Consider the following 22965-nt stretch of genomic DNA (forward strand, 5'->3'; position numbering starts at 1 on the left):
AATTTTAATTTTAATCGATTATTCCTTAAATTTTTGTAATTAGTGGATTTACCCTGAACTTTAAGTCTTTAACTTTAGCTGATTACGCTTAAACTTTTGTAATTAGCTAATTTTTCTTGAACTAAAACTTTGACCAATTATCAAATTAAAATTTTATAAATAACTAATTTTCCTCGTTATGTTGGATTTAAAATTTTTTCTTTCGAATTTCGCAGGGACAACTAACTAACTTTTGATTGATTTGATTTTATGGATCCAACAGAAAATATTAATAAAAGATTTGATTTTATGGAATTTGTTCTAACTAACTTTTGATTGATTGATTTTATGGATCCAACAGAAAATAATAAAAAAAGATTTGATTTTATGAAATTTGTTCTGTAATGTTAGGATTTAGTAGGAAATTAGGAACTTTTACAGCAAGGAAAGAAAATGTCCAACCAAAAAATAAAAAGTGCATAACCCTGTTATGCTATGCATAGCCACTGATCCAACAAGCTTTTGTCATAATCTAACTGGAAGAAACCCTAATAAGAAACTTTAATATTCTTAACTTTATCTAATGCTTCATGTTTATCCTATAAAAAGGGTGCAATCTTGTCATTGTTGTCAAGTTCAAGTTAATCAATGTTTGTTGTTATGGAAAAGGATCCTTGCCAGATCATGTGATCGTAACCGTTTATAATATATTGTGCGGTCAGAATCATTATAAAATTTAAAATTAATATAAATAGTACCTAACGAAAACTGACCACACGATGTACGATTAACGATCACAATCATGGAATTTCTATAATCCCTAAAAAAAATCCAGCCAGGATCTTTTTCCTGATATTATCTAGTGGGATGTTGTTACCAAACTTCTCATTTTACTTTTTCAGCTCTTTCTTATCATATAATGAAGCATGGAGATTCGAATTGTTTATTTTTAGTCACTTTTTAGGATCATCTTTAAAAAAAATTAACTAAATTTTAAATTATTTAATCATATATATCGATTATATAATATACGAAGAATGTTTCTCACTCTAACACATAAAATTTTGACAACGTTAATCAAACTATTAAACGATTTCTAATTTAATTGATTTCAATATTGCACACTCTAACACAGAAAATTTTGACAACGTTAATCAAACTATTAAACGATTTCTAATTTAGTTAATTTCAATATTGCAAAACAAAAAAAGAATCGAGAAAATAAAACAAGAAAGTCCAAGTAAGCAGGGTCTAAGTATAATAGTATAATACTGGATTTTCTTATACCAAAAATAAAATTGAAAAAGCCTTTTATTAATTAGTTACATACACGCAAACATTTAATTCAACACACTTTCGTGATGAATGTGAAATAATATTGGATTTGAAAATCCCATTACGAAAGAGAAATGCGAAGAGCATCTCCAAATGAGATGTCAAAAATTTAAGTGGAATGTTACTGTGCATATTTGACATCAAAAGTCTTTCCAACCGAAGTGTTATTTGGTGAATGGATTTGAATGCTTTGTGATTTGGAGTCAAATTTGACATTAATGTCAAATTTATTTTTAATTCATTTTAATGGTGGGTCTCTTATTCCATTAACATTTCAACCAATAAAAATTTTGTTTCACATTTTTTTAATAATTACAATCATTTAAAGATCTATTTAAATATTAAAATAACATTTGACAATTCGGTGAGAAGTACAAAATTTGACATAAGACTTCAAATTGCCACATCATCTTTTAATTGTAATTTGACTCTTATAATTTGACATTCTTTGAAGATGGTCTAAAGAGATTCTCTCAAAATACGATTCTTCATGAACTCTCTGCTACTTTATTTATTTATTTGTTTTTTTGCACAATATTAACATAAAAATTGTCCCAAAAACATAAAGTGGCGGAAAATCTCACTTTTAAAAAAATTTCCTTAACATTTCTCTTATCGAAACACTCATGGTCAAAGATGGGATTGACTTGATAACCTTGGAAATTAATTTCTAAGAAAGACTTGGACTTGGACTTTTTTTTTGGGACAAAAGATTCACTCGTTTGGACTTTTGGACTTGGACTTCTTGATAAAATCACTTTCATGCGACTTCTTCCAACCCTTCGTATTGGAAGGGACGATGACTCTATGTGGCTGGAAATATCGCACAAGTTGAATAAATCCTTTGATATTATTTTTTAATTTATTACTCATCATATTCACCCCAATTTGGCCAAACACTTGAATTAATTCATCTTAATATCATTTCTTTTAATAATATACAAATTCATAGGGCGTTTCAAGATTTTATCTAAGAAATGTTAAAGTGATTCTCAAGTAACCCAACAGTTTAATGGCAATTTATGTGACAACATTGTAAAATATTGTGTAAAAAATAGGAAGTGACAGATATTCATGGAGAGTCTTACTTTTGAAAGAATTTTCTTAGCACTTATCTTTGATCCGATCCAATTCATTCATACTGATTGATTTAATTTAATTTTGATCGGTTTTGATGATTTGCCGGATTAAATTAGATTCTTAAATCGAAAAACCAATGTGGTTGGTTCAAATGACCATTTTGATTGTGAGAATCCAGTAACTTCCGATTCAAGTTAATTTTAAGCTCTTTTGATCGTATTAGTCCTCTAAAATTGAAAAAAAGAAAAGAAATTTAAGTCATTAAATACATTATATCATTATGTTTGGCTAAAAAAAACATTATTTCCACTAATTAATGAAACCCTCTTTGTCAACCAAAAGAGGGTGAAAGGACAAATTAGTCTTTTATCACACAAAAAAAAATGATGGGCAATAATGTAATTTCACAGGTCTAAATTTTACTGTTTTTTATTGAAGCCTCACCTACATGTGATGTTAAAATACCTTCAATATAAAATTAAAAAAAAAAAAAGCCAAGCACTCCCCCACGTTCTCTCTCTCTCTCTCTCCCCTCATTTTCTAAAAAAATGTGTTCATACACCCAAAGTCTATAAGCAAATGCTAGTATAATTAATTAAAACACTTTTATTTAGCATTTGATTTTGATTTTTGATTTTTTATGTGTTATTTTTTTATTTTTTTACTTTGCATACATCATCAATGAATTATTACGCACTAATAAAACTGTGTTATTTTGTTAAAAAAAAAATTGTGTTATAAGCTTAGTTTTGTTGTAAATTTGATAACAGCTTTTATGTTTCAATATTTTATTTTTCCGTTTTAAAAACCAACATTCAATTCAATCTAATTCAACGTCGGGCCAAATAAATTGAAAATTATGCAATCTTAGTCTACATTGAATCGGATGCAAACTAAAAATATTTATTATCGATTTTGAAGTGACGAACACCAAGAACATTCATAGTTTACACAAACATCTAAAGGGATTCTCATTTTTTTGTAAAATGGGGACAAGTTGCGGGGCCCCTTATACTCGAACATCTTCATTTATAGATCATTTTTGTAAAAAAATAATTAAGAAACTATTTACTCATTTGATTGTCATGATGAAATTTTAATGTTACTTAGGATATAATGCTTGTTATTCAATTAGATGTCTCAAAATATTTCTGATTAATATTTTGCAAAGATTATATATAAAGTACAACTTAAAAAATAAACAGTTTAAATCGTTAAAATTTGATGTAGAACATTTCTCACAATTATTCTTAATTTTTATCAAAAAATAGAGATGCCTTTGAATGAAGGGCTGCCGACTGTTACAACAAACTGATGAATTGGGTAGCGCTGGGTTGATGGAAGTGGAGCCCAAGAATGGCACGTTCACCCACTACAGAAACCCATGTTCTTGACAAGTTGTTTGCCTGAATTATTTCGAGTCTGGTTTTCTAGTTGGATCTATGCATATATGTTTCTGGGAGGGAGATCTTTGATGGAAGAGAATTTTATTTTATTTATGACACACCCCGACCGAGATAGGGGCGTGCTGGCCGTCACACAAAGGCGACGTAGCCATGTGCACGTGCGGAAGCTAATGGAGTAGTAAAATAAAAGTACGAATAATTAAAAACTGGAATACTAGTACTAGAATAAGTGCTAGTTAGTGCGATACAAATTCAGAGCAGGTCTACAGCAGTCCAAATAAAACAACAACAGTAGTACGCCCGAAGGCGACCCTACAATGTGGAGTGTCTGTCAGAACGCCGAAAAGCTCGCAAGGGAAACCACCGCAACGGCTAAGCAACTAGAACCTGGAGGGGCGCAAAACAAAAGCGTGAGTGGGCAAAAACAAAGCTCTTTGAAAACCATTTAGCAAAACACAAACTAACCCCTCGCCGTAAAACCTGTATACTTCCCAGATAAATAACATATGTACGTAAGTATAAATATGCCAATCATGCTCAAGGGTATGCCAATCTTAAAGCTTCATAATGATATGCAAGTGCTCAGGCATAAATCACATCAATCACGTATCACTGGCAGCCGGAGTCCCCTAAGTGACCTGTACGGCTAAAACTAGAGCCCAAATCTCAATCTCAATCACTAAACCTACCCACGAGTCGGAACCACCTATAGTGGTCTGTACGACAGGCCTGGGTGTAATACATATAACCGCTCTAGTGCTACGATCACGTGAAGGCTGTGCGAATAATCGCGGGTCACCTACGAGTCGGAACCACCTACTGTGGTCTGTACGACAGGCCTATGCACCTAACTTGGATCCAAGCTGAGCGTATGGTGCGGGAGGTGAACAACACGTGAAGGACTGTGCCCTACTCTGGGCGGGAGCACTAACACCGGGGGTGCAGGTTATGAGCTCTCTAAGCATCTCTAAACACTATGTAATGCAATCGTTAATTAACGCTTACCTGGCACTTACCTATGCCTCCACAGCACCCACACATAAATATATATGACATATGCATATGTATATGTATGCCACGAATGATGCATGTAACGATGCATACACGATAAATAATAAAGTACATGGCATAAGGCAATTAACCCTTTTTAAATCAATTTCTGGGAATATAAATGTATATAGGTAGATACGGAAAACAAAAGCCCACTCACTGGTATGTAGAAGGGTCGTAGCCCCCCTGTCTCGCCTGTGCACGCTCGTCCTCTGGGTACGTGTCACCTAGATGCGAAACAACTATAAAAACGTTAACTTTAAAGCACATAACCCGTTTCTCGTAATAACTTTTCATACATTGCTCAAAATGGACAAATGAATATACCAACGTGATCTACACAACCTCACGATCACAACCATATTTTTAAAATAATTTTTGGACACCTCACGCGCCCCCACGCGCCAGCACAGGCACGGGTCCACGCGCCCCCACGCGCGGCCACGTGACCTGCACACTGACGGCGTCAGGTGACGCCGTCAGGAATATTCCCTGGAATATTCCGTTAACCTTGACTGACGCCGTTAGCTTCTGTTAGGAATATTCCGTTAGCCTTAACGGAATATTCCCCTGTCTTCTCCGGCGAGCCGCCGCCGTCTGCGCCGGCGCCGTCGCCGGAAAACTGGAAATTTTTCAAACTTTGTTTTCTCACTCGTTTTTCAACCATTTTTCACGTTCTTTATACCAAAATGAAGCTTAGGACTAGTAGAATCACGTTAGACTACTCTTAAGGCCTAAAAATCAAAGAATCTCACCTGCAACAACGATCCAAGTTCGGCCAACTTTGAAACTAAGCTTTCCCGACGTCCAAATCCACCCAACGAAGTATTCCCAAGCTCCTTGAGGTCTCCCTAACACAACTACAAGCTTAAAAAGTCCAAAAACACAATGTATAAAACTTGCATGAACAGTACTCAATTCGGCCATTGTTGAATCGACGTGATAACGAAATATTCCTCACCTGAAAAATGGTATGGTTGAGCTCGCCTCGACCTTACGAGTTGAATAGTGTCTTTGGTTTCCTCGATCTACTAAGATTTGGGTGCCTTTGTGTGTTGTCCGTACTGTTTCTAAGGAGAAGGGAGGAAGAGAGCACGGGAGAGACAGAGAGAAGACAGAAGGAGAGAGAGAGAGACAGTGTCTGTCTGTGGGAGTGTGTGTGTGGTCCAACACATGCCACCCCACACCAAAACAACCCACAACGTGACAAAAAAAACGACTAAGGGCAAAAAGGTAAATTCACACGTGCGTTTAATAATCCCGGGACGGGATGTCACAACCTTCCCACCTTAAAAGAATTTCGTCCCGAAATTCAAAACAACCAAACAGCAGCCCCTACTGGCCAAAGAACAAACGAGGGTACAAATCCCTCATTCGATCTTCTGTCTCCCACGTAGCTTCCTCAACGGAATGGTTCCTCCACAAAACCTTCACTAATTTCACTGTCTTGTTCCGCAGAACCTTCTCCTTCCAATCGATGATCGTCACCGGTTCCTCGTCATACGTCAAGTCTGGGTTAATTTCTAACGGTTGAGGAGGTATCACATGGGATGGATCAGCAACATAATGTCGGAGCATAGACACGTGGAAAACGTTATGCACTCTGGCTAGCTCTGGAGGTAACTCCAACCTGTAAGCTACCTCACCAACTCGCTCCACGACCATGTATGGTCCGATGTACCGTGGACTTAATTTGCCTTTCTTCCCAAATCTCACTACACCTCTCCACGGCGAAAGCTTCAAAAATACCCAATCTCCGACTTCGTACACCCTGTCTGTAGCATGCCGATCCGCTAAACTCTTTTGTCTGTCCTGTGCCGCTTTCAAATTAGTCTTGATTACCTGGACATTCTGGGTAGTCTCCTCAACAATCTCCGGACCTACTAAGACCCTTTCTCCGACTTCTGACCAACACAACGGTGTGCGACAAGCTCTACCATACAAGGCCTCAAATGGTGCCATGCCAATACTTGAATGAAAACTATTATTATAGGCAAATTCCATCAAATCTAACCGCTGGTGCCAAGCGTCACCAAACTGCAACACCGAAGCTCGCAGCATATCCTCTAAGGTCTGAATAGTTCTCTCTGACTGCCCGTCGGTCTGTGGATGATATGCCGTACTATAAAGTAATCTCGTGCCTAAGGCTTCCTGGAAAGCTACCCAAAACTTCGATGTGAATCGTGGATCACGATCCGAGACAATACTCACTGGGACACCGTGGTACTTCACAACCTTCGAAATGAACAACTCCGCTAAACGGCTCAGAGAATACTTCTCTCTCACTGGAATAAAATGAGCCGACTTAGTGAGTCGATCAACGATCACCCAAATGCCGTCAAAGCCATTATGTGTACGCGGCAACTTGTACACAAAATCCATGGTGATATTTTCCCATTTCCACTCGGGAACTGGAAGCGGCTGCAACAACCCAAACGGCTTCTTCCTTTCTGCTTTAACTTGCTGACAAACAGCACAACTGCTTACATACTCGGCTATCTCCCTCTTCATACCCGGCCAATAATAAAATGGTCGAATGGTATGATACATTTTCGTAGCTCCTGGATGCATGGCGTAAGCCGAGATATGTGCTTCATCGAGAATTTCTTTCTTCAACTCCACGCTCTTAGGCACGAACATTCTACCATCTAGCATCAACATGCCATCCGAATCTCGAACTCTGAGGTCTCGCCTCCTTCCTTGTTCTCGAGCTTGAATTAGTTCTTGAGTCTCTTGATCAGCTACCTGAACTTCAAGTACCCGATCAATAAGAATTGGCCTAACTTGGAAATTAGCAAGTAACGCCACTTCTCGATCTTCAGCTTCTAACCTCACTCCCGTGGCACGTAAGTCAGCCAAAAGGGAGACACGACTAGCGTACAACGCATTCATGCGGCCCTGTGACTTCCTACTAAGCGCATCAGCCACTACGTTCGCACGACCAGGATGATAATCAATCGTGCAATCGTAATCGCTGAGCAACTCCAACCACCTCCGCTGACGAAGATTAAGTTCCTTCTGAGTAAAGAGATACTGGAGACTCTTGTGATCTGTAAAGATCCTGCACTTTTCTCCGTAAAGATAGTGTCTCCACAACTTCAACGCAAAAATGATAGCAGCCAACTCCAAATCATGTGTAGGGTAATTCATCTCATGAGGTTTCAACTGCCGCGAAGCATAAGCAATCACCCTACCCTGCTGCATCAACACACATCCCAAACCATTCAAGGAAGCATCGCTATAAACCTCGAAATCACCGCTATCGTCTGGGAGTGCCAAAACAGGTGCATGAGTGAGACAATGCTTCAACTGTTGGAAACTCTGTTCACACCTATCATCCCACTCAAATTTAACATCCTTCCTTGTTAACCTTGTCAGTGGTAAGGCAATCATCGAAAAATCCTTAACGAATCTCCGATAATACCCCGCCAATCCAAGGAAACTTCTCACCTCGGTGACGGTTCGCGGTTGCTCCCAACTCTCTACCGCTGCAACTTTCTGAGGGTCAACCAAAATACCCTGAGCAGAAATGACGTGCCCCAAGAACGCAACTTGGTCTAACCAGAACTGGCACTTGCTAAACTTAGCATATAGTTGGTGTTCCCTCAACCTCTTTAACACCAAAGTAAGATGTCGAACATGCTCCGCCTTCGACTTAGAATACACCAGAATATCATCGATAAAAACAATCACGAACCTATCCAAGTAAGGCTGGAAAACCCGGTTCATTAAATCCATGAAGGCGGCTGGTGCATTTGTCAACCCAAATGGCATAACCAGAAACTCGTAATGACCGTAACGAGTCCTGAACGCCGTCTTAGGGACATCATCCCTACTGATCTTCAGCTGATAGTAACCAGACCTCAAGTCTATCTTAGAGAACACGCAAGCACCTCTCAGCTGATCAAACAAATCATCGATACGAGGCAAGGGATAACGGTTTTTAATCGTCACCCGATTGAGTTGCCTGTAGTCGATGCACAGCCTCAAAGTTCCATCCTTCTTCCTTACGAATAACACTGGAGCGCCCCAAGGTGAAGTACTAGGCTGAATGAATCCTTTATCCACTAATTCTTGCAGTTGCACTTTCAATTCCCTTAATTCAGCAGGTGCCATACGGTAAGGAGTCAACGAAATAGGATTAGTACCTGGAAGCAACTCGATAGTGAACTCCAAATCTCGATCTGGTGGTAACCCAGGCAAATCCTCGGGGAAAATATCTGGAAAATGTCGGACGACCCTCACGTCCTCAACATTACAAGGAGGAGCCTCATCCAACACTACATGGGCTAAGTACCCCTGACAACCCTTAGTCAACAACTTTTTCGCTCGTAGCGCCGAAATAACACCATGCCTCACCCCACTCTGCTCACCAACAAAGGTAACCACGGGTAGTCCAGGACGACGAAATGTAACTATCTTCCCGTAACAATCAATATTGGCACGATTGGGGTGCAACCAATCCGCGCCCAAAATCACATCAAAATCCACAATATCTAACGGGATAAGATCAGCGGGCATAACCACGCCCTCAACTATCACCGGACAACCTGGGTACACACGATCCACAATACATCTCTCCCCTCTAGGCATAGCGAACTCTAAATCATACCCTAGGGGTGTGGGGCGAGGTTGCGTCACTTGAGCAAATGTATGAGAAATCACAGAATGTGTAGCTCCACAATCAATCAAGACTCTAGCAAAATAACCAAGAATATTTAACGTACCCATAATCAAATCCGGGTTGTTCTGAGCATCCTGCAAAGAAATGTTGTGTATACGCCCCTGGCCCTGCTGCCGTCCGCCACGACCTCTGCTCGCCTGAGCACCACGACTCTGCGTACCACGCCCCTGACTGGGCTGACCGGTCTGTCTCGAAGACCCTGCACTACTGGTAGCAATCTCTCCTGTCTGAAACTGTCCTCCTTGATACCATTGAGAACCGCCGGCTGAAGCTGGAGGATACGGCATATAGCCGCCCGAATACTGAGGGTAACTACCCTGGGAGTAGGGATCCTGGGGATACTGATACTGTCCCGAGGCATAGGGTACAGCATCACCCTGGTAGTGGTAGGCACCACCTCGACCTGCCTGTCCGTAACCACTAGGACCCTGGATCTGCTGGAGTGGTGCAGGTGGTGGCATAAAGGTCTGCTGTGGTTTCTGCTGCTGCTGGCCCTGGGGACAATGTGCTGCTCTATGTCCCACCTGTCCACATGTGAAGCAACCGTTGCTACCACGTCTACACTCACCGAAATGCCGGTTGTTACACCTACGACAAACTGGGGCTCTGCCTCGCCCACCATCGCCCTGCCTCTGGCCTCTAGCGCCACCAGAAAATCTACCTCCACGACCCTGCCCAGTGGCACTGAAGCCACCACTCGAAGAACTAGAACTAGCTCCACCTCTCTTGAAGTTCTGAGTCTGACGGGGCCCAAGCGATGCTTGACCTTTACCTTTGTCATCTTTCTTCTGGTTGCCGTCCTTCTCTTCATCAGTATCGCTCGACATATTCTCCGAATCCTCGATCCTCAGCAGTATCTCATAGAAGTCCCGATAAGTCTCGCTGTGGACTGTAGACGCCATAGAACGCCACTTCTTCCTAGTGCCCAAACGGAAAAGACGGAGCATCTCCGCCGGATTACCAGCGACATCAGGGTGGTAACGGGACAAGTCCGTAAACTTACGGTAGTACTCATTCGCTGACATCTTCCGCTGTTTCAGTTCGGAAAACTCCTGTTTCTTACGGTCAATATACTCAGGGGGCACATACCTTCTCCTAAACAACCTCGTAAAAACATTCCACTCGACCCTCTGATCCGGAGTCAACCTACGAAGCTCCTGCTCCCACCAAGCTGCCGACTCCGTATCAAGAAACCAAGCAGTCGTCTCAACCCATCTCTCCATAGGCAAGTTCCCTTGATTATGTAGTACCCGAAAAGTCTTCTCTATGTGTTCTAGCCAGCGCTCTGCGTTCTCGGGTCCCTCACTGCCCTTAAACTTATCCAACTTCAGATTGTACATAGTTTCCAGAGGAGTCCTCTGGGGAGGGCGCATCACTGCCTGAAGGGCTGTAGCAAAAGCTTCCCCCAATTGAGTAATATCGGGGAACGTAGGCTCAGAAGAGCGACGGGGTTCCCGACGAGGCGGCATAGTTCTGACAGAAGACACCAAAATTATTAGAATACTCACAAGGACACAGGACTGCCAAACCTAAGCTCTGATACCAAACTGACACACCCCGACCGAGATAGGGGCGTGCTGGCCGTCACACAAAGGCGACGTAGCCATGTGCACGTGCGGAAGCTAATGGAGTAGTAAAATAAAAGTACGAATAATTAAAAACTGGAATACTAGTACTAGAATAAGTGCTAGTTAGTGCGATACAAATTCAGAGCAGGTCTACAGCAGTCCAAATAAAACAACAACAGTAGTACGCCCGAAGGCGACCCTACAATGTGGAGTGTCTGTCAGAACGCCGAAAAGCTCGCAAGGGAAACCACCGCAACGGCTAAGCAACTAGAACCTGGAGGGGCGCAAAACAAAAGCGTGAGTGGGCAAAAACAAAGCTCTTTGAAAACCATTTAGCAAAACACAAACTAACCCCTCGCCGTAAAACCTGTATACTTCCCAGATAAATAACATATGTACGTAAGTATAAATATGCCAATCATGCTCAAGGGTATGCCAATCTTAAAGCTTCATAATGATATGCAAGTGCTCAGGCATAAATCACATCAATCACGTATCACTGGCAGCCGGAGTCCCCTAAGTGACCTGTACGGCTAAAACTAGAGCCCAAATCTCAATCTCAATCACTAAACCTACCCACGAGTCGGAACCACCTATAGTGGTCTGTACGACAGGTCTGGGTGTAATACATATAACCGCTCTAGTGCTACGATCACGTGAAGGCTGTGCGAATAATCGCGGGTCACCTACGAGTCGGAACCACCTACTGTGGTCTGTACGACAGGCCTATGCACCTAACTTGGATCCAAGCTGAGCGTATGGTGCGGGAGGTGAACAACACGTGAAGGACTGTGCCCTACTCTGGGCGGGAGCACTAACACCGGGGGTGCAGGTTATGAGCTCTCTAAGCATCTCTAAACACTATGTAATGCAATCGTTAATTAACGCTTACCTGGCACTTACCTATGCCTCCACAGCACCCACACATAAATATATATGACATATGCATATGTATATGTATGCCACGAATGATGCATGTAACGATGCATACACGATAAATAATAAAGTACATGGCATAAGGCAATTAACCCTTTTTAAATCAATTTCTGGGAATATAAATGTATATAGGTAGATACGGAAAACAAAAGCCCACTCACTGGTATGTAGAAGGGTCGTAGCCCCCCTGTCTCGCCTGTGCACGCTCGTCCTCTGGGTACGTGTCACCTAGATGCGAAACAACTATAAAAACGTTAACTTTAAAGCACATAACCCGTTTCTCGTAATAACTTTTCATACATTGCTCAAAATGGACAAATGAATATACCAACGTGATCTACACAACCTCACGATCACAACCATATTTTTAAAATAATTTTTGGACACCTCACGCGCCCCCACGCGCCAGCACAGGCACGGGTCCACGCGCCCCCACGCGCGGCCACGTGACCTGCACACTGACGGCGTCAGGTGACGCCGTCAGGAATATTCCCTGGAATATTCCGTTAACCTTGACTGACGCCGTTAGCTTCTGTTAGGAATATTCCGTTAGCCTTAACGGAATATTCCCCTGTCTTCTCCGGCGAGCCGCCGCCGTCTGCGCCGGCGCCGTCGCCGGCGCCGTCGCCGGAAAACTGGAAATTTTTCAAACTTTGTTTTCTCACTCGTTTTTCAACCATTTTTCACGTTCTTTATACCAAAATGAAGCTTAGGACTAGTAGAATCACGTTAGACTACTCTTAAGGCCTAAAAATCAAAGAATCTCACCTGCAACAACGATCCAAGTTCGGCCAACTTTGAAACTAAGCTTTCCCGACGTCCAAATCCACCCAACGAAGTATTCCCAAGCTCCTTGAGGTCTCCCTAACACAACTACAAGCTTAAAAAGTCCAAAAACACAATGTATAAAACTTGCATGAACAGTACTCAATTCGGCCATTGTTGAATCGACGTGATAACGAAATATTCCTCACCTGAAAAATGGTATGGTTGAGCTCGCCTCGACCTTACGAGTTGAATAGTGTCTTTGGTTTCCTCGATCTACTAAGATTTGGGTGCCTTTGTGTGTTGTCCGTACTGTTTCTAAGGAGAAGGGAGGAAGAGAGCACGGGAGAGACAGAGAGAAGACAGAAGGAGAGAGAGAGAGACAGTGTCTGTCTGTGGGAGTGTGTGTGTGGTCCAACACATGCCACCCCACACCAAAACAACCCACAACGTGACAAAAAAAACGACTAAGGGCAAAAAGGTAAATTCACACGTGCGTTTAATAATCCCGGGACGGGATGTCACAATTTAAATACGGATTAGCTTTGGGATCCATATAACATTGAATTTTAACGATTTAAATTGTTTATTTTTCAAGTTGCACCTCTTAAATTTATTTTTGTGAAATAGTAGGCAAATCAAAAATATTAATTGAGTTCAAAGAAACTGATAAACATTTTATTTTATAAGAAACACTGAAATTTCATTGTGATAATTAATTAGGCAAATAGTTTCGAACTGAATTGAATTTTTGCAAGGATAATCTACGAATCGAGACTTACAAAGTAAATAGTTCGGATCGTTAAAATTCCATATAAAGTGGTTCTACAACTAATCCTCATTTTCTGGAAGCAAAAAAAAAAAAAAAATGAGAATCTCTGCCCTTAAGGGGCGTGTATATCTCTATATATTTATATCGGTAGAGAGAATAGGGACTACATGAACAGATGTTTCGCGTGAAAAAGTCGGGGTTCTACCATGAAATTAATTATCAATATAGAGAGTAACTCCTTATAAAGTTATAAGCTCTTGCTAGATTTCTCATTTCATCGAATGAAACTGTTTTTACCTTCATATCCTTACACGCCCTCTCACGGATGACGGATTTTCAAGCTAAACAAGTAGACAACACAAATTGAATGATATGGAGCACGTGTGACCGTTGGGCTCACACATAGGCTACACCTAGTCTAATACCATGAAAAAAAGTTGAGAGTTTCATTATAAAAACTAATTGACAATACTAAAAGTAGCTCAACTTTTTATAAACCCTTGTTAAATTTTTTACTTTTACTGATATAAAGTTATCTTCATATTTTCACATGAAGATGACGATGATATGTTAGGCATGCATGAAACGGCCCACGAGTAAGTATTGATTGACTCGTCACCAACATTTGATAAGGCTTGTGACTCGAGACATGGGCTGTTGGGCAGCATGCATTGTTCATCGTTCTATTCTTGCTTATCTGCCGTCTGCCAGCTGATGACCATAAACTACATTACCAACCAAACATAAACAGGATTCTTCTATAATTTTAGCTGGGCACCCACGTGAACTCATCATGACCATTTATACTTCATATGTCATGAATATCAACCCAATAGGATACTCTTCGGATTCTTTTAATAAGGATCTTGAATATCTATAAATCATGTCCGTTCAACTTACATTGTGCGGTTAGTTTTTATCGGATACTGTTTGTATTTAATTTTAAATAAAAATATTTAAAATGATTTCTAACCGCATGATGTAAAATGAACGAATATGATTCACGAATCTCTGGGATCCTCAAAAAGAGAATCCGTCAAAGATCCGGATTCAATATCAACAATCAAAATCAAACGCGTCATGTTTTATAAATATGAGTTTATTCAGGTTGGTTGAAATCTAAATAAAAAAAGACAAGCCGCATAATTTTTCAATTTGTCACATTTTGTTGTTGATGGTTTAACTTTTTTTTTTTTTGGAAAGGGATCCTATCCGGATCCCTTCCACCTAATTCTCCTCATCAAGCAATTTGAGTTCTTGAAATTTAATTCAATAGTTAAAATTATTATAACTTTTAGAGTGGTCCCCTGTTTGTAGCCGTTTGATCAAATTTTAAAAATCCAAATTGTTTTATGAGGATGATTAGGTGGAATGAATCAAGAGATGATCCCTTTCCTTATTTTTTTAACTTTTTATAGTGATTTTTTTGCACTCATGTTTTCTCGTTAGGCACTCATTAGCATGTATTGAAGAGTTAAGTTTGGTTCAAATTCCATATGATGATCAAGCACTCTAAAATTCATTCCCAAGTGAATATTTCTGACCGTAGGGCGCAAAATCACATACGTCAACAATCGTCAATCTATCACGTGTGACTAATCGTATTATCTTATCATATTATATCGTCGGACTCGCATAATTTTCAAGTTGGCTACTTGCTCCTCATTGTTTGCTTCATTTGTAGAAAAGACCATCATACCTGTGTCAACGGCATAGCCCATCGTCTAGCGCGCTACGCTCTTCTTGCTCTTCTTGCTGGTTCAAATTGTAACTGGTTTGACGAACCACCGAACCTCATCTCAGACTCGTTATTTGAAGGGTGTAGGTGTTGCTTGCCCTGTGTTTTGTACTCATCCTTCGATGGGGGGCGTGCTAAACCTAAACGGCTGCAGATGAATATACTGTCATTCTTACCATTGTGGGGTCCACATGGACTTATTCTATTTGACAAAGATCATATTTAAACTTACAATGTCCTCTTATAGGAGAGAAATTTCGGTAGGACTGTCTGATTAAAACAATTCTCACATTAAATAAAACCATTGTAAATTTAAGTGGAACCAAATTACATGATATTTGATACTTTTATATAAGGTGCCTACATGAGAAGTATAATTAACTTACCGCCCACTCGATCGTCAAATCCTGGTTACGTCCCTCTGTATTTATATTTCATTTGTCTTTCCCTTATGGAGTAGGTAAAAATTAAAGGCACGAGGAAGCCTCTATCTGAAGTACCCTTAACGAAAAGAGCCCCAAAGTTCGCAAATACACAACCATAACTCATAGCTATAAGCAACTCCCGGAGAATGACATCTGACCCAATTGCATAGCAGAAGTGAAGCATTTGCATTGCCGAGATGGCACCTTGCAAAAAGCTTTCACATGGATGACAAAGAGAAGAGGCATCGGGAGATTTTAGTGCGCACGATCAAATGGTGTTACTAATTCACGTATTATAATACAAGTAAATGACATGGTTGATATGTCATATGTCATGAACATAGAACATAGTATTAATAAGTAGATCATCACGTTATTATATGTGCAGATTGTTAATACTACATGGCGATATGATAGTCAGACTCATGAAAAACTTCTCAACTTCTCATGCCCATTGTATCTCATGCAGCAAGTAACTCAAGTCAATCATGAACTATCACGTAAGTGATAAAAACCACATACAACAATGTGTTCGGAAATCGTGATATCCCTTTCCTCAACAAGATACCCTTTTTTGATACCATATTCTTTAAGCTATACCTTTCCCTCAACGGTAAAGCTTGCCACTGCATTTAGGGTTTTGGTTGGTGCACATTATCCATTTTACAAATCAGAGGTTTCTGAAGTCAGTCGAAGACGGCCCGAGTCCCTTTCAAAGTTTTGCTTGCAAGGTTTCATGTCCAGCACAGTTCCTACCTAATTATTAATTGACCCAGAAGCTCCTTAACATACTTTAAAAAATGCACGTCTTTGCCTCAACGCGTGCATATAAATATTTGGCATCTTCGTGTTCATGCCTCATTACCTCTTCACGTAAACAATCAAGAAGTTGTGGATCAAAAGAGAGAATCGAAATGGCTAGCATCTGCCTCCGGAACAGGTTTCTGTGCGCGTTCGTGTTTATTTTCTTCGGGTTTCTTGGCTTAATCACTTCTCCTGCGGAAGCTGCCATCAAGAAATACCAGTTTGATGTGAGTTGTGAGTTGTTCCCATGCATTAACATACAAGAAAGAAAGAAGAAAATGAAGAACTAGTACTCCGTTCATGGTTTTCGAATCGATAACATTCTCTGTGGGATTTTGCAGGTCCAAGTGAAGAACGTGAGCAGATTGTGCCATGCAAAACCGATTGTTACTGTAAATGGAAGGTTTCCGGGACCTACGATCTATGTCCGAGAAGGTGACAGACTTCAAATCAATGTTACAAACCATGCTCAATACAACATGTCCATTCACTGGTGAGAATTAAACTAAACTAACCAAACAAACTAGCTAGTGAGCACAAAAAAATTGCGCATTTCTTATCACAACCTTTTTCTCGTAGCAGAAGTATTTACCGGTTTCCCTAAATTATATACTGTATCTCACTGAATTATACATGTTCTTACAGGCATGGATTGAAGCAGTATCGAAACGGTTGGGCAGACGGACCGGCTTATGTGACGCAATGTCCGATCCAGACCGGAAGTAGCTACACTTACGACTTCAACGTGACAGGTCAAAGAGGAACTCTGTGGTGGCATGCACACATTCTTTGGCTAAGGGCTACTGTCTATGGAGCAATTGTGATCATGCCTAAACAAGGAACTCCATTCCCGTTCGCACAGCCGTACAGGGAGACTGAGATTATTCTCGGCGAATGGTGGAATGTCGATGTCGAAACCTTTGTCAACAAAGCAAACAGCTTGGGGTTGCCACCAAACTCGTCAGATGCTCACACCATCAACGGCAAGCCAGGGCCATTGTTTCCTTGCTCTGAGAAACGTAAGCAAACCCCTTCATCAGTGTTGTTCTTACTTTCAAAAACTACGCCAAAAATCGAGGCTAGAAACCTTAATTCTAAGCTCTTAGTGATGGTTTCACCCTAAAAACGTTAACTATGTCAATACGTAGGATCGAAGCGTAAGAACATTGACTAGAGGTAAGGCTTCCTCAACACGTCATGTCTGTGAGAAAAATTGAACGTCATGTATAGACCCGAGATAAAAACCTAAAGTCAAAGTTCTATATGATTTTTCATCCTAAAACGTCAAGTTTTCTGAGCGCGTCATGTCTTTAAGAAAGACCAATCATCCTTTGCGTAAACAGTAGGACTGCAAAAAGAAATGATAAAATATTTGAACTCCAAACCCCAAAATTAACGAATTGCTTTAAACACAAGCAACAGTTTCAGCTTCAATATGATCACAGCTGCAAAATTTATAATTCCAATTTTCTTGTACTCTCTTCCGTTTAGATACTTTTGCAATGGAGGTTGAGCAAGGGAAGACCTATCTCCTCAGAATCATCAATGCCGCTCTCAACGACGAACTTTTCTTCGCCATTGCTGGACACAATCTGACGGTGGTGGAGGTTGATGCAGTTTACACCAAACCCTTCACTACTCAAGCCATACTAATCGCACCAGGCCAGACCACAAACGTTTTGGTCAAAGCCAATCAAGCTTCAGGCAGATACTTCATGGCTGCCAGACCTTTCATGGATGCTCCGGTTCCCGTTGACAACAAGACAGCCACAGCCATCTTCCAATACAGAGGAGTTCCGAACACCGTCCTGCCAAGCCTTCCTCAACTGCCTAACCCTAATGACACATCCTTCGCTTTAAGCTACAATAAGAAGCTCAGAAGCCTAAACAGTCCAAACTTTCCGGCCAATGTGCCTCTCAAAGTCGACCGGAAACTCTTCTACACCATTGGTTTCGGGAAAGAATCGTGCCCTAGTTGCATCAACGGAACAAGATTTGTTGCTTCCTTGAACAACATCTCTTTCGAGATGCCTCGGGTCGGGCTTCTGCAAGCACATTACTTCAACCTCAAAGGGGTGTTCAAAACCGACTTCCCCGATAGGCCTTCAACTGCATTCAACTACACTGGTGCACCACTCACAGCCAATCTTGGGACATCAACTGGAACTAGGCTGAGCAAGATTGCTTTCAATTCGACAGTTGAGCTGGTTTTACAAGACACGAATCTCCTAACCGTGGAGTCGCATCCGTTCCATCTCCACGGATACAACTTCTTTGTTGTTGGAACTGGGATTGGGAATTTTGATCCTGCCAAGGACCCTGCTAAGTACAACTTGGTTGATCCTGTTGAGAGAAATACAATTGGAGTTCCCACAGGTGGTTGGACCGCCTTTCGGTTTACAGCTGATAATCCAGGTACGATGATCACATAACTTTTAACATGTACCGCATTTACTGACCACGTATTAGTTATTTACTTACTATAACCTTTGCTTCTCATTGAACGTCTAGGCGTTTGGTTCATGCACTGTCACTTGGAGCTTCATACTGGCTGGGGACTGAAAACAGCATTCGTTGTAGAAGATGGACCAGGATCGGATCAATCTGTTCTGCCTCCGCCTAAGGATCTTCCGCCTTGCTGACAATGCACGGACCCGGTTCATATCAATCTCTTGCAAAAGTTGCAGAAGGTTTCTTGAGGGTTCACAAACAATTACCAATCAACACAAATCAATTTGTGTGAGACCAAAAATGTAACAAATTACACCATACCATGTAATAATTGTTTTAACAAATTAGACTGGAAACATTTTATTTAACCATATCATGGTCTGTAGAATCAAGAAATTTGGAGATGCAGAAACAAGTAACAACATTTTATCTTGTTTTCTCGATTCAACGGATCTGAGCTGAAGCCATACAGGTGTAATTTGATACGGTCTTTTGAAAATGCTTTTAGAAAAATTATCTCACTTACATTTGTATTAAAGATTAATTTTAAAATGCGTTTATTAAAAGCACTTTTAACTATTTTGAAAACACATTATTGCTAATTTTACGTAAATCAATGACGTGTAAAAATGAATGACTCCTTACATGAAACGAAACGAGTTAAATGATACTTCATGTTGGGCCTGAATAATAAGTGGATCGAATCGGTCCAAACCCAGTAAAAGAATATCCGAATTTCTATATTTGATCCCTGGGCTTGGCGGGTGGTGGCGTGGTACCCGACGGACAGAAGAAGATTTGAGTATATGGAGTGGAACCACACAAACCAACCCACTCGACTCGACGAAGAAGATGGCGATGGCGATGGTTTCTATGCTCGTTTCGCTCCCCACCCTCACTCCTCCCAACTCCCGCCGAGTCAACCGGTGAGTTCATTTCTCTCTCTCAAGTCGGTCTTTCATCAGCTCGGTTTCCTGTAAATTTCACATCACACAAACACGCAGGTTTTGGCAAACAACGCCAAAAACGTCGTCATCCGTGATGGTTATTGCAAGCGGCGCCGGAAGCAAAGTGAGCGCTACTGCAGGGGTGAAATTTGCAGAGGGAGAAGAGAAATTGCCCAAGGTCGTTTTGACCAGCGCCGGCGGCAGGTACATTGTGTTGGTTTTGTGGGTTGCGGCTGAATTCGCATTTGGAAACGGAACTTTGACTTTTTTTTTTGAATTTTTTATTGGAAATTTGAAATGGGTCGATGAATTTTGATGCTTGCAGTGAGGCGGATGTATATTTATATGGCGGTGTTATTACTTCTTGGAAAGTCCCAAATGGGAGGGACCTGCTTTTTGTTCGACCTGATGCGGTGTTCAACAAGAAGAAACCAATCAGGTTGTTTTCGATTTCGTGGGTTCCTTTTTTGGGTTTTCGGAAATAAGTTGGCTTCCGTTTGGGATTAAGTTTCAGTCAATAACTTTGTTATGCTTGCCAAAATGAGAAGAATTGAAATGATCATTAAAAAATTACTTGCTTTATTTTGGAAATATCAAATTTGGTTTCTTTTCGTTGTGTTCTGTATGTTTCAAAAGGGTCTGAAATTCCTTTGATTTGTTTGTTAAGCATGTTACTTTGAATAATCATTTTGCCTGAAAGCTGGGATTTTCGTCAAGATACTGACTATTCTCTCTTGGGATAGTGGAGGCGTTCCACATTGTTTTCCACAGTTTGGACCAGGCCCTATGCAGCAGGTACAACCCTCTAATTTTGTTTCTATACCATCGTCTTCTTTCTGTCTTTAATGTTATGAGTTAAATTGATATCAGATACTTCAATTTGATGAGTGCCTGAATTAGAAACCTAAACACTTAAAACCTGAGAATGGCAGTTGATGGATGTTTGTATTTTAATGGTAGGTTGATTGATTTCTTGATAAATGTTACATAACCACATAACCACATTGCCTAATGTGCTATGGTAGTAGTAAGTCCATTGACATTGTTGCTTCCATCAAAGATTCTCGTATGGAGATCCAGATTTTTGTTCTGGCTGCATGATACATGACTGCATTATTCGGGTTTTTGCTATTGTTCTGAGGCTTGGAGATGTTTCTTCAATTAACAGCACGGATTTGCAAGAAATCTGGACTGGTCCGTCATTGATTCTGAAAATGTGCAAGGAGATCCTACCATAACTTTAGAACTAAAGGATGGTGAATACAGTCGCTCAATGTGGGATTTCAGCTTTCAAGTTTTGTACAAGGTCAGTTGCACATAACCCTCTATGAAAATGATAATTGTCTAGTGTACAAGGTCAGTTGCACATAACCCTCTATGAAAATGATAATTGTCTAGTGCACACTTGTAACTCACTGCCCCCTTGGCGTGCACAGCTGCTACACAACAATACTATGTTAGGCCACATGCATATATGGTAATTTTGTAGTCGTAATTTTATTGACTCCCCCATATGATATTGCATTTTCCATAACCTGGAGTGGACAAAACTTCTAACGTGTTTCAATGGTTGCAGGTCACTTTGCAAACAAAGAGCCTTTCCACAGAACTTGTAATTAAAAATACAGACAGCAAGCCATTTTCATTCAGCACCGCATTGCATACATACTTCCGGGTAAGTATGATTATTTTATGCTTAGGGGTTCGGTTATCATTCTGGCATAACTCCTATTATCAGTGTGGAGTGGAGGGATAATTTGAGGTGGAAATGATTGAGCTATTCATATATTCTTTCTAATGACTTCAAAAGTCTGAAAATACTAGGAATCACATCCTCAGCAAAGATTTTGAATTTGATAACGTAAAATGGACTTTGATAAATGATTGTATCATTAACATTTAACCTTTATCACGAAGGCTGCTGTACAAGGGGCATCAGTTAAAGGTTTGAAAGGCTGCAAAACACTAAATAAAGATCCTGATCCCAAGAATCCACTGGAGGGCAAGGAAGAAAGGCCTGTATCATTTTCGTTACATGCTTTTATCACATGAAAAAAGTGACATGAGTTCAATGCTTTCTTTTTCAGTTTATTGGCTGGGTAAATAAGGTTTGATGGGGCAGTATAAAATGCTTTTGTCATAGATTATTCGCTTTTCAGCACTATTTTTTGAAATCTTGCGGGACATGTTGCTAGGCATTTCTGATTGATATCTTAATGACACAGGGATGGGATCACTTTTCCTGGATTCGTGGATTGCGTATACCTGGATGCCCCTGATGAGTTACATCTTGATAATGGCTTAGGTGATGTAATATCTATCAAGAACACAAAGTAAGTCTAAATCTTAGTTTATTTTGTTTGGTAAAATTCTTTTCCATCTGTTTCACTTGCTCGACTCCTCTATCCTTTTTGTCTATGTAGTTGGACAGATGCTGTTTTGTGGAACCCATATCTGACAATGGAAGCATGCTACAAAGATTTTGTTTGTGTCGAAAATGCAAAGGTATGGAACTCGAAATTGGAATTGTCTATTGGATGCTAAAAATGCTGATGTATCCGGACAGGGAACTCGACTAACTAGTAACTACTGAGTGGTTCTATTTTCTGTTAAGCTTAAGATGCCCATCATTCGATATGCGTTTCCATCATTAGTCAGCAATGAGATGCTATTTATATTGAACAACTTTTAGATATTCTTCCTCGTGTGTTATGAAATGTATACCGATTCTAATTCAAACATAATCCGTCTTTCTCTTCATGTCCATATCAGATTGGAAACGTACAGCTAGAGCCTGGTAATACGTGGATTGCTACGCAACATCTTAGCATTAATTGAAGAGTGGCTGAACCCCGTTATTCAATTTTGTAAACATAATGTATCTTCTTTGTTTTCGAGTCTTTTATTTGTTGTTATACAAAGCTTTTAAGCTACAAAACAAGCAAAGTTTATCAATAATGGATGGTCCTGTATATGTTTCCGTTCTGAATATTATGTTTCCTTTGGTGATCCTGTTGTACTCTCT

The 22965-nt window shown here is 40.4% G+C and overlaps 2 protein-coding genes across 2 annotated transcripts; both read left to right on the forward strand.

Moving 5' to 3' along the window:
• Positions 1-16585: 16585 nt before the first annotated feature.
• Positions 16586-19364, forward strand: LOC103932810 (laccase-11). The gene is made up of 5 exons (XM_048575825.1): positions 16586-16769; positions 16884-17035; positions 17188-17561; positions 18034-18957; positions 19054-19364. Exons 1-5 carry the CDS (start codon positions 16653-16655, stop codon positions 19182-19184), a joined length of 1698 nt encoding a protein of 565 aa, XP_048431782.1. The 5' UTR covers positions 16586-16652; the 3' UTR covers positions 19185-19364.
• A 393-nt stretch (positions 19365-19757) lies between these two features.
• LOC103932809 (putative glucose-6-phosphate 1-epimerase) lies at positions 19758-22949 on the forward strand. Its single transcript, XM_048575826.1, has 10 exons — positions 19758-19919; positions 19998-20144; positions 20266-20379; positions 20684-20735; positions 21109-21246; positions 21517-21615; positions 21858-21955; positions 22166-22273; positions 22364-22445; positions 22713-22949. Exons 1-10 carry the CDS (start codon positions 19846-19848, stop codon positions 22776-22778), a joined length of 978 nt encoding a protein of 325 aa, XP_048431783.1. The 5' UTR covers positions 19758-19845; the 3' UTR covers positions 22779-22949.
• The last annotated feature ends 16 nt before the right edge of the window (positions 22950-22965 follow it).

The sequence above is a fragment of a genome, unplaced genomic scaffold (genome assembly GCF_019419815.1).
Source record: "Pyrus x bretschneideri cultivar Hongxiangsu unplaced genomic scaffold, Pyrus_bretschneideri_v1 Contig8, whole genome shotgun sequence".
In the NCBI taxonomy this organism is placed as follows: domain Eukaryota; kingdom Viridiplantae; phylum Streptophyta; class Magnoliopsida; order Rosales; family Rosaceae; genus Pyrus; species Pyrus x bretschneideri.

What these genes read in the sequence shown, in the direction of transcription:
- LOC103932809 (XM_048575826.1), top strand. Translation starts at nt 19,846, where the DNA reads ATGGCGATGGCGATGGTTTCTATGCTCGTTTCGCTCCCCACCCTCACT. An exon ending in TTGACCAGCGCCGGCGGCAG is followed by an intron (nt 20,145 to 20,265) that starts GTACATTGTGTT and finishes TGATGCTTGCAG; the next exon opens with TGAGGCGGATGTATATTTAT. An exon ending in GACCAGGCCCTATGCAGCAG is followed by an intron (nt 20,736 to 21,108) that starts GTACAACCCTCT and finishes TTCAATTAACAG; the next exon opens with CACGGATTTGCAAGAAATCT.
- LOC103932810 (XM_048575825.1), top strand. Translation starts at nt 16,653, where the DNA reads ATGGCTAGCATCTGCCTCCGGAACAGGTTTCTGTGCGCGTTCGTGTTT. An exon ending in TCAAGAAATACCAGTTTGAT is followed by an intron (nt 16,770 to 16,883) that starts GTGAGTTGTGAG and finishes GGGATTTTGCAG; the next exon opens with GTCCAAGTGAAGAACGTGAG. An exon ending in TACAACATGTCCATTCACTG is followed by an intron (nt 17,036 to 17,187) that starts GTGAGAATTAAA and finishes ATGTTCTTACAG; the next exon opens with GCATGGATTGAAGCAGTATC.